Raw genomic sequence first — 12,142 nt, 5'->3', positions numbered from 1 at the left:
CTTCTTTCTCATCTCTCTCTCTCTCTGTCTCTTACTTTTAAATTTATTAATTAGGCTACAGAAGGCTCTCCACGTATTCATGTATTGTGCTCGTGTCAGGTCCATTGTAAAAGGCCAGTAGATACTAGCTAGTGTTATTGTTGTTATTATTATTATGTATTAGAAAATGTTCCTGTGCCTCAAAATTTAACTATGCCCCTGCTCCAAGGGATATCTAAACAGTGGTAGTCCTTGCTCTGCTCTCAGGGAATTCGCAAGCAGGACTCAAGGCAGAGAAGCCCCACTGGCCTTCTCTGCCTCAGTCTGACCTTAACAGCAAAGCTTCATTATCTTGATAGATGTGGGTTTCTCCAGCACCTCTTACAGCTCTAAGGAATTTCCCAAGTTCATTCAAAAGCCCAATATAAATGACTTCTCTCGGCCATTTTTTTCTACTCCTCCTGCGAGAAGGAGAAAAGGGCAGGACACTGCCAGCAACACCTGATATTGGCTGTGGCTGGACTTTCATGAGGTGCAACACAAAACAGAACTTTCTGGCAGGGCTCTTCTTTTAAGGAAATGGGCTGCCACGTGGGACTCTGAATTGTCAGAGAACGTAACGTAGAGGAAAGTTGAACTTCAGGTTCTTCTATCTTGGAATTGCTCTTATTGCCCGAAAAAGAGTGACATGCATGTCTGGATGCACACATAAAGCAGCATCTTGGGTCACAGAGAGTTCCAGGACTGTGGGGCCTGGCTGATCCGCGTTGCCCCAGGTCCCAGCAGAGATCCAGCAGTCAGGAGCCAAATATCACATCATCAACAGCCCCTGATGGCAGCAGAGGATGGAGTGTTAGTACTAGAGGAAACCTGAAAGACCCCTGACCCTTTTATTTTACAGATAAGAAAAATAACTAGTATTTAAATTTCTGTTAAATCAGATAGCTATTGGGTTATTAAAAATTCCAGAATGGATAAGCAATAGCTGGTGACCAGGGTTTAAGAAACTTTCAAGGGCAGAAGAACTTAAAGTTGAGAAAGTCCTACCAACTGACTTAATTTTCCTCTGAAACAAAGAAATGGAGGAGGGCTATTTAGATTTTAGCAATAGAATGCCTCACCTGGCTTTCAGAACCCCGCATCTGGGGGTAGGGGGACTTGGTTGAGAAGAACAAAGAGAATACTAGGCTCATCCTCGATCAAATTCATTAAGATCTCCTGTCTTTGGAAACAAATTGAGGACAAATCCTTCAATGAGCTAGAAGTTCATGCATCTGTCAACTCAACTTGCTTTTGACTTTGCCATTCACATGACTGGGGGACTCAAGTTCCCAGGCTAGCCCACGAAAGATATTTAGTGTATCACCGCGCACAGTGCCTTGAATACAGCGGGTGCTCTGTAAATTTGTGTTGAATGAGTCCTCATCATCATTCTTTCCTCCTTAGCTGTTGAGATTAGTTGGGGTAAACATCCCAGTCTCGGAGGATGGGGGGTAGCCTCCTGGCCTTCCCTATTCTGCTCCAGCTAGTGACTGCTGATGGGCTCATGGAAAATGTTCATCTGTACAGTTTGCTCATTTATTCATCATTCATGTATTCGTTCATTCAATAACTGTTATGCTGACAGCACACTACCCTTTCAGTTAAATAATCAAGACAAAGCACCTCCTCTCCTGGGGAAGCCTAGCTCCTGGGGGCCTCACTGCCCTCACCACCTCCTCAGGACTCAGCAGAGAGAAGCTTTCAGAATTGCCGTGTGTGGTGTTTCACTCTGCATTGCCCACAGGACACACACCCAGGCCAGGCCTGGCGGAGGCTGGGGCAGGGCCCCACTCACTGCCCAACCGCCTCCAGCATCACTCTGCCTGCTGACAGGCCTCACGGGGCGCATAACGTGGAGAAATTCTGGGAGAGGCTGCAAAACTCTAAGGACAGGCAGCAGTTTCTTAGGTAGGGAAGGAAGGAAGGGATGACAATGCAGGTTCAGGGACTGTATACTGAAGATCATTGATCAGCCATTTCGAAAAAGCTATGTGCTCTCTCTTCACTCTGTTTCTCATACATATCCTTTCAATATTTCAACGTTTCAATATTTCAATGCTTTTAATGGAAAAATAAATACCTGCACATGATAAAACATAAGGTATAATGAGGTATATATACAGACTTACCTGTACGTCTCCCTTCTACCCTAGATTGCCAGTCCCCCTGTCCCCTCCCTAGAAGTGAACACCCATATTCTTAAAAGATAATGCTCGGGACTTCCCTGGAGATCCAGTGGTTAAGACTCCGAGCTTCCACTGCAGGGCTCACGGGTTCAATCCCTGGTCAGGGAACTAAGACCCCGCACGCCACGCTTGAAGCAAGTGCATACACACACCCGTGCATGGACACATGTGAGTGTGTGTGTGTGTCCATGTTTACACAGATGGAAGCATACTATACCCACTCTGGCTCCTGGCTTTTTAAATGTAGTAGTTAATATATAAAATATAGAGGTCAGCCTCCCAAAGCCCAGAGGAGGATAGAGAAGGGTAGATGGTATATCTGCAGAGACGCATGGGGACTATCTAGCACACCAAGGATGGTGACAAGACGAATGGGGGGAAAGTGACCCTGCCACCCCTCTGACCCCCTCTCACTACAAAATGTGCTGAGGTACCTCCTCATTAGAGGAGGCATTTCAATCATAGTCAGACGCTGACAGCAGGGGAGCTGACGGCAGGGGAGGGGTGATCACTGCCAGCGTGGCTCCTTACAGATTCAGAAGGACCGCCAGCCGCCACCCTATCCTTACTCCCAACCCCACGCCCCTAGAAGACCAGAAGATGCCATTTTGGTGACCACTGTTCAGAGTTTTATGAGCCATTTCCTAAAAGATGATGATATAGGCTTTGGTGAGATGACATTAATTTTACCTGAATTTTACCCTGCTACCAAGAGAATCAGAGAATTGGGAGTAGCTCATAAAGATTCTGGTGGCAGTGCCGTCATTAAAAGGCCTGACTGAGCACTGAATACATGCTTTCTTGTTCATTTTGTTTTAATTCTTAGCTGTTGCTCCCTTCTCTCCCCCACAAATATTGTTCCCTATAAGTCCCTCTCCAAATTTTCATTCCAAGTGATACCTTCCCTTTCAAGTTCAAAGAGCTCGGAGGAAGTATATAATAAAGAATAGTAAAGAATAAATGATAATAATAGTTACCATTTCGTCTCACAACCACTACATGAGACAATATTTTTGTCCTTCTTTTACAGACCATGAAACTGAGGCTTGGCGTAGTTAAGTAACATGCCCAAGGTCACACAGTTAGTAAATGGAGACCTGGGTCTCCCACTTCAGGCTGCCTGGCCTCTACCTACCTCCGTAGACCAAGAAGCAGAATAAGGGGCCCATGTGGCCACGGCCCTCTCCCCACCAGTTCACATCTGAGGCTGCATCTTCCGAGGCCAGAGTTTGGGCTGGAGAATGCCCATCCCTTTATTAAGATTGGCTGGATGTGCCAACACCTGTTGCTGACAGGACAAAGTACAAATTTGTCGTGCCCCAATAGTAGAGGGAGGTGGAGAGTCAAAATCATAGAAAGAACATTGGTTTTGGGGTCAAAATGACTGGAGGAACACATCCAGGCTGTGTGTTGTTAGGTCACTTACTGAATAGCTCTGAGCCTTAGTCTGCTCGTCTGAGAATAGAGACGGTAATGGCACCTGCCTACATCATGTTGCACATTTATTAGGTAAGATAATGTGTCTAAAGCCCTTGGAATCACCTGGAAGATATTAGTTTCCTTCCACTTTCTTTTTCAAGATGGGGCAAGTTGCAGGCCTTACTCTGGCTACTGGAGGGATCTCAACATCTGCTAGTGAAGAAGACAAAGTTGCAGGGCCCCCTAAGGAGGAAGGGCAGGAGCGTTTCAGGACATAAAGCAAGGATGTGCCTCGATTCACATTGCCCACAATGACAGTAGGTTTACTGGCCCTTTTCCCATCTCAACCCTGAGCAGTACTGGGATTCGCTGAGAAATAGACTTGCCTGCATTCAGCCACCACCTGCCCGACAACTCAGATTCAAAACCGGGGACCTGGCATTCTCAGCAAAGAAGCCTTCCTCCTTTCTTTCATTGCATGCAACAATCCTCTGATGCCTCCACACAGGCAGGCCCTTTTCTGGGGGCCGCATCCCTCCTGGGAGCCTCTGCTCTGTTGCTCTGTGACACCCCCCGACCCCCGCCTCCCAGGCCGCGTTCCTCTGTGACGCTTAGCGCAGCATACGGAAGGGATCGTCTGTCTGTCTAGACTGGGAGCTCCTTCAAGGGAGGACACTGTGTCTTATTCATCTTTGCAGCCCCATTGTAGAGCAGTGTCTGGCATGTGATCATCGGTAAATTTTCTTTTTAGTGAACTGTGCGTGACATCGGGATGAATTAGACCTCCTACTCTCAGCGAGAGGACGACGTAGGTGTCTGACACGGCACCCTCACGAGTTAACAATCAGGCCATGTGTGCTAACTGCACAGTAAAGGGCTGTGGGGCACAAAGGAAGTAAGAGTCGCTCCTGACTGAGAAAATCAAGCAAGGAAGCCTCCACGGAGGAGGCAGCACATAGACCAGGACATGATGAGGGGGTAGGTGGGACAGGCCAGGGCTTCTCGAAGCTCCACTGTGGATTCGATGGTGGAGACACCACACATGATGTGAGGTCATATTTTGTGCTCCCCACTGAGGTCCCATCCTTGGCCAACTACTTTGCTCTCTCCCCTTCTCTCACTCACAGGAGACCCCAGCATCTGCTCCATCTCCAACCCTGACTTTGTCCTCTACTCTTCAGTGGTGTCCTTCTACCTGCCCTTTGGAGTGACTGTCCTCGTCTATGCCAGGATCTACGTGGTGTTGAGACAGAGGAGACGGAAACGGATCCTCACTCGACAGAACAGTCAGTGCATTAGCGTCAGGCCCGGCTTCCCCCAACAGGTAAGCACCCTGGAGGGGCAGAAGGAAGACAACACCCAGCCCCGTGGCCTCCAGCCTTGTGTCCAGCAGTGCATGCTTTTGCCTGTTCTGCCACATCGGGGACCCACATCTGATACCCACCTTTTAATCTGCAGATATTGGCTAGGCTTTAAAGGTAGGAAATCCAATCTCAAAAGTGCACTGATAGTCTTCCCTAGAGCACACTTGACTTAGCAAGATGATAGGATAGCTTCTGGGCTTCTTCTGCTCCCCTTCAAAGTCTTTCATTGTCCCTAAATGGCCAGCTGTTCAGATGTCACACAGGTATGAAGTTTTAGTGTGGTAGCTTTACCATTCGCTGATGCCGGGTTTCCAGGAATGACTTTTTGGCCAGATCATTACATCAGGAATCACTGGGGGGGTCCACTGAAACTTCTTGTCCTTTCTAGATCTGCCTCTGTGTTGAGGCACTAACCAGCTGAGGGAATGGGAGATGCTGATGACACATTTTACTAGGTCTTTCAAGGCTCTGAAAAGGAAGGTCACTGAAATCTTCTGATTGCTTGGGCTGTGAATTCTGCTCATTCCAGTGTCTGGCACATGCTTCAAGGTGTACTTGAAGCATGAATGGATGAATACCAATCACTTGCAATCTTCTAGGGAAGAGACGGCAGGAATATTATACAGCCTCTGCCTTCATGTAGCTTAGAATCTTAGACAAGCCGATAAAACACACCTCCACCCAAAATTAACGAGCAGCCCAACACTGACTGGGACGTTTGCCAAATGTGAGATGAAGACAACTAAGCATCTAAATATTAAATGCTGAAGAGGTTATAAAAAGATAAAGGTCAGTATGCTCCGGAAAGGCTTCATAGAGTAAGAATTGAGTTTGATGTTGAAGGAAGGTACACATTGGATGTCTAGATCAACCTATAATGACTTGAATGAGAATCAGAACCTCAAACTCAAAGTCCTAAGACTGCGTAGAGCAAAAATATTGGCCCCTGTGAAATAGGAGGTCAGGACCCAAGATGGAGGATATGAACACACTGTATTCAAAGCATTGTCACCTATATGGTCCAACTATATAGAGCTTAACCCACAACTGTTTCTCCTTCAACCCACCCTAGTCTTCCTGGCTACGGTTGCACCCTATGTGACAGTTTTTCAATAAGGGCCAGATTTCCATCAGATGCCATGGGGAAAAATGGTGAGTAAGCCATGCCTTTGACTGTAGGAAAAGAATAAGAGACCCTTTCTCAAGACATTGGCTTGACTTAATTCCGCTTCCACCCCAAAATCAAATTTAGCGCCAAGCTCACACTTGCATCTATAATAAATAACAGATCTGAGACTCTGCCTGGTTTGAGCTTCAGAATAGGCATTATCAAATAATATTCCAAAAGCATAGGACTGTTGAGGTAGATCCCAATGACCAGAGCCAATGACTCTTGGATGTGTTGTGAAGATACCATCCAGAACAACCTGCATTAGAGGAAACAGGGCATTGCTGAAACAGACATGGGCAGATCCAAGAAACGCCGAAAAGGGACACTAATGGGAAACCTTCAGGTGCCGTATTTGCCATTAAATATGGGGAAAAACGAGACAATTTCATAGTCACCCTGATTCTTATCCTTCCAATTCAAACCAGCCCCAAGAAAGCCAAGTGCTGCATGGAGCCTGAAGTTGTTAGATAAAAGACCAGTATTCCTCTCCCTGAGCTCCACAGCCAAGTAAATATTAGGAATGAAGCTTCAAAAACCCATAACGAGGAATGTCTAAGCTTTGTCTAATCTCCGTATAGTTAATTAACCACTTTTACACGGGCCGGATGTAGCTGTTACAGACTCTTGCTGTAAATGATTTTTTTTAATAGATAAGAGATTTAAAGTCCAAGAAGGCTCCAAGGCCAAAAGAAGGAAAAGCGTTGACTACGGAGGAGAGATGGAAGAGTCAAGAAGCTAGCGTTGCCTGGAGTGTGGAGAATTAGGTTCTGTCCTGCCATCTGGGAATTGAGGGCTCTGCCAGGCAGATCCAACGCAATCCAATGTTTCTTCATGTCAGTCATGGAGCTGGTGATAAAAGTTTGCAGAGAGAGCTGAAAAGTACACTCATCAATATAGAATCTTGGAAGAATCACTTTCCTTCTACATGACTGAATTTCCAAATCTGTGAAATGGAGACAAGCTGTACTAGATCAGTGTTCTCAAATAGGAGATTTCATAAATTTTTTTTTGGCTGTGCTGGGTCTTCGTTGCTGTGTGGGCTTTCTCTAGCTGCAGCGAGCGGGGCCTACTCTTCGCTGTGGTGCATGGGCTTCTCATTGCAGTGGCTTCTCTTGTTGTGGAGCATGGGCCCTCAACGCACAGGCTTCAGTCGTTGCAGCACGCAGGCTCAGTAGTTGCGGCACGCGGGTCCTAGAGTGCAGGCTCAGTAGTTGTGGCGCACGGGCTTAGTTGCTCCGCGGCAAATGGGTTCTTCCCGGACTAGGGATCAAACCCATGTCCCCTGCATTGGCAGGTGAATTCTTAAGTTCTGCGCCACCAGGGAAGTCCCAAATCCGAGATTTCATAAGCACTCTCAAAAATTTGTCCCTAGTCCTTTAGTTTCAGAAATAATGCATCTTTTAGAAGATCACTAGATGCCAGCTCAATCATAAAATATAATCTTGGTTACAAATGGTCATTCAGGTAAAACATGGTATACTTACATTAATTATTAGAAAATTCCATCAAAATGAAAACCAAATTTAAAAAAAACTATGTTATGATAGAATTCCTACAAACACCTCTGTGAAGCACAGTTTTTAAAACACTAAATAATCTTGAAGCCCACTTACATTCATTCATTTATCCAACAATGTTTCTAAGTTTGTACAGTGTACCAGCCCTGTGTGTCTAGAAAACTATGATTCCTTGAACTAAGGAGAGACTAGTGAAAGTTCTTGGTTGTTGACGCTGACTAACTTACATAAAAAAGGAATTTACTGGAAGGATATCAAGTAGCTCAGACTCAACGAGAAGGCTGAAGAACAGCTTCAGAAGATGCTGTTCATGCCTAAGGAAGAATCTGGTTCAAATACCTGGGACACTGAACATTGACTGTCACCACCGCTAGATGAATTCTGAAGTCTCCCTGCTTCATGAGCTCTAATTCAAGGTTGTAGGTGCGAATCTCCAATTGGCTGGGCTTGGTTCAGGTACCAGAGTTCTAGCTGCCCAGTGGGGAGGTCGGGGAAAGTGAATATCTGGCTTTTATGGCTTTGGTAAGGGTGCTGGGGAGTCCTGCCTTCTACTCAAGATTGACACAGCATCTGACTTTTCAAACATGGAAAGAAGTTCAGACGTTGGCACACACACGTCCTCCCAAAATACCAGAAACTTTCACATATCTTCAGTTTCCTACTCTCAGAGTCTGTTCATCCCAAACCTATTTCTTTTCATTTATTTTCTGTTTTACAAATGAGGCTCAGAGACATTTAATTAACTTGCCCAGGATGCATCAACTAAGTAGGAAGCTGAGATGAAAATCCTGGGTTTTTAAAACTTTTTATTATTGAAAATTTCAAAACTAAAAAAGTAGAAAGACAAATATAACTAAGCCTTCAGTAGTCATCAGCCAGCTCCGGCAGTTATCAACTCACGGCCCCGTCTTCTTTCAACTACACTCCCACCTACATTCACACACCCCCACTGGATTGTTATGAAGCAAATTTCAAACATAACAACATTTCAGCCAAACATATTTCTCTAAGACTCTCTAAAGGATATGGGCTCTTTTCTAAAACACATAACCACAATACCACATCACACTAAAAAATTTAATAATAATTCCCTACTATCATTAAATATCCAGTCAATGTTCAAATTTCCCCAATTGTCTTGCAGATTTTTTATAGTTGGTTTATTTGAATCAAAATTCAAATAAGACCCATACCTGGTAAGTGGTGGTGGTGTTGTCACTACAATTTATTTGTTGAAGAAACTGAGTCATTTGTCTTATCGTTTCCCACTTTCCAGATTTTTCTGCTTACATCTCACTGGAGCCATTTAACATTTTCCTCTGTGTATCCAGGTCATTCTACCTTAAAAAGGCCAGGCTATAATTCTATTCTGCCCTCCTCAAGGGATTATTGTGATTCTCAAATGTTCTTTATGTGGTAGGTGCTTTTGAGTTGTAAAGGCGGAAGCAGATTTTGTTTACCTTAACTTCCCATGAGCCCACCACTCTCAGATGCACCCTCTGTAGGTTTCACACAATGATGGCTCCTTCTTCCTTCACTGCATTCTGTTTCCCTTTCAGGAACATTCAGAAGATAAACAATATCCCCAGAAATGTCAGGACCCTCTCTTGTTACACCTACAGCCCCTCTCCCCTGGTCAGACACACATGGAGCTGAAGCGCTACTACAGCATCTGCCAAGATACTGTCTTGGGAAGGCCAGGCTTCCAAGAAGGGGAAGGAGAGTTGAAAAGGGAGGGGAGGACTCGGAACTCCCTCAGCCCCACCATGGCACCTAAGCTCAGCTTAGAGGTTCGAAAACTCAGTAATGGCAGGCTGTCGACATCCCTGAAGCTGGGCCCCCTGCAACCTCGGGGAGTGCCGCTGCGGGAGAAGAAGGCAACCCAGATGCTGGTCATGGTGCTTGGTGAGTCAGGTTAAGTTGGGATGGGTTGGATTACGTTGGGTTAGGTTGAGTTCAATGGAGCTGGTGGAGGATACTAAGGTAACCATATTTAACAGAAATTGGACATCCAACGACTGTAATATTTATAAATGTTTATAATGTAAATGAAAAGAGTTTGTGAATAAATCTTAACTCTGGTGGAAATTCAAAACACCTAGACTGAAATTTATGAAACCGAACAAGTCACATAACTGAGTTGTGTTTCGTGTCTATCACTTGGAATTATAATGGATAAATCAAATAATAAGTAAGATAATGATTCATTAAAAGCATCTAGCACATACTGGATATTTCCTACCTGCTTACCTATTTTAAAATATTAAGTGAAAAATGTGAGGATGCCAAAAGACTACTGTCATATGGTATTATAACATCTAGATTATTTTAAATACAGAGAAAAAAAGACTGAAAATTAATTCACTCAGATGTCAAAAGTGATTGATTGTCTTTGTGTGGTGGGTGATTATTTCACTTCTTTCTACTTTCGCATATTTACCCAGTTTTCCATACTGTATAAAATCAGGGCTGGTTTTTATAGTAGAAAAATATAAATTTATTTAAATAAAGAAATTAAAAATTGATAAGTTGCGGTACCATACAGAGTTAGTGACGGTGAACATATACTGTTCACTGTCACGGACAAGCCCCAAACTACTCATGTCTTAGGGACTTCTCATGTCCAGGGAACCTCTATGTTAATCCCCTCAACAACCTTAACTATATGAATTGCATCTTTAAGGTCTTTTTTCCTATCAGTACCTAGGAACATGTCTTGCATGGATAGACATAAAATAAATATTTGAATTGAATTGAGAAGTAGAAAAGACTAGCGAAGGACTATCTAAAGATCAAACCAGAAAACTGATTTAGGAGCAAAGGCTTGGGATGAATCAAAGATGTTAGCATCTAGTTTTCTCACCTAAAAAAAAAAAAAAGTGACTAATCACACCTGCTTCATAGGGTTGGTGTAAAAATTAAAAGGGTATGTGAAACTTCCAGCGTAGTAGCTGCCGTAAAGTAGACAACTGTGACTCATTTCCACATTACAACAAAGGGAGTAAACAAACCCCTGACCCAGTTTTTCTCTTCCTTTGCAACCTAGGGACCTTCATTGTCTGCTGGCTGCCCTTCTTCTTGACCCACATTCTCAATACCCACTGCCAAGCATGCCACGTGTCCCCAGAGCTCTACAGTGCCACCACGTGGCTGGGCTACGTGAACAGCGCCCTGAACCCTGTGATCTATACCACCTTCAACATCGAGTTCCGAAAAGCCTTCCTCAAGATCCTGTCTTGCTGAAGGAGGAGGGAAGACTCCCTGTGCCCACCTTTAGCTGCCAGGCCACCGGGCCACTGGCCAGGGCCTGCTCAAAACACAGTGCGATGTCTGCTGGCATGTGGCGGGAAGAAGATTCCCGAAGGCAAGATGTCCCTGAGTAGCAGGTGTAACGAACTGCTTCCTCCAGAACAGACAGTTCTACCTCCCCAGCTAAACTCTGACTTCACTCTGACAATCTTCAAGTCGTTCGGAGGCCCCCAAGTGATAAACAGTAATTCGGCGAGAAGGTGATAGAACACGACTCCACACACAAACACAATTTTCATCAGAGGCATGATTCATTATAGAGAAGGAAAAATGAACAGATCTCATCATTCTCAACTTGCCAAGGGTCCTTGAAATCTCAGCCAGTAAACGTCTTGCAGACAGCCAGTCTCACTTCCTTCAAACTTCTAATTAACTGTCAGGCCAACCTTGTACTTTCGTGGGCCCACTCTCTTTGGTCATTCCTTTCATTCGTCGCATCCTGAAATACAATAGCAAGGCCAATGCTTCCACCTCTCTGTAGAATCTGATTGGCTACATTTGATTTGGGAAATTCCTCACCCTGAGGGAAACATGGTCCCACACTGGGACCTGGGCTTCCTTTTGAAACCTTGCTCCCCCTGTATTTTAGCTCTAGCTAAGAAGCCCCTTTGATGCCATTTCCTTACTCTCAGAGTCTCAGTTCCAGAGTAATTTAAGATGGGGATGTTAAGTGACAAAGGAATGGCAATGCCCACTACAGTATCACTGTTGGATCTTGTGGTTCAGAGTGTGCTTTAGATATGTTTTCATAACTCCGTGAGGTTTTCCTACCCAGGCATCTCCATCTCCTGCTTAACAGAGATCCAATACTTTCAGACCCTGAAACCCATTAACTATTAAGTGTCTACAAGGTGCCATTCACCTCCCAGGTTCTGGATATAAAAGACATTGAATAAGACAGCTCCTGCGCTCAAGGAGCCCACTGCCTGCTCCTGTATTTGGCAGGTTACTTGTCTAAGGGTGGTAGGGACCCACCTAAACTGCCAGAGGACACAAGAACTGAGACAGACTAGCTGTCCAAAGCCATCATATGGACAGTCTTTGTAAAGTCCTAATGCAGATGCTAAACATCATCCTCTCACAATTGAGATTAAAGGTATAATAGAAACAATGTGTAAATGTCATTCAAAATTGCGTTTATAAGAAACTTGAATA

At 44.6% G+C, this 12,142-nt stretch overlaps 1 protein-coding gene across 2 annotated transcripts in view; it reads left to right on the top strand.

The window, feature by feature from the left end:
* Window positions 1-10,921, top strand: part of DRD3 (dopamine receptor D3) — a 36,386-nt gene extending 25,465 nt beyond the window's left edge. Inside the window, exons 4-7 of one of the 2 annotated variants that reach the window (XM_027105211.1) lie at window positions 4,754-4,950; window positions 9,301-9,436; window positions 9,536-9,583; window positions 10,725-10,921. In XM_027105211.1, the coding sequence (XP_026961012.1) occupies window positions 4,754-4,950; window positions 9,301-9,436; window positions 9,536-9,583; window positions 10,725-10,921 (578 nt within the window). Of the gene's footprint in view, window positions 1-4,753; window positions 4,951-9,300; window positions 9,584-10,724 lie in introns of both variants that reach the window. The other variant, XM_027105123.1, reaches the window with a different exon arrangement.
* Window positions 10,922-12,142: the final 1,221 nt, after the last annotated feature.

The sequence above is a fragment of the Aethalodelphis obliquidens genome, unplaced genomic scaffold (genome assembly GCF_003676395.1).
Source record: "Aethalodelphis obliquidens isolate GAN/ISIS:26980383/991018 unplaced genomic scaffold, ASM367639v1 scaffold1, whole genome shotgun sequence".
Taxonomy (NCBI): domain Eukaryota; kingdom Metazoa; phylum Chordata; class Mammalia; order Artiodactyla; family Delphinidae; genus Aethalodelphis; species Aethalodelphis obliquidens.
This window is presented reverse-complemented; position numbering and strand designations above follow the sequence as displayed.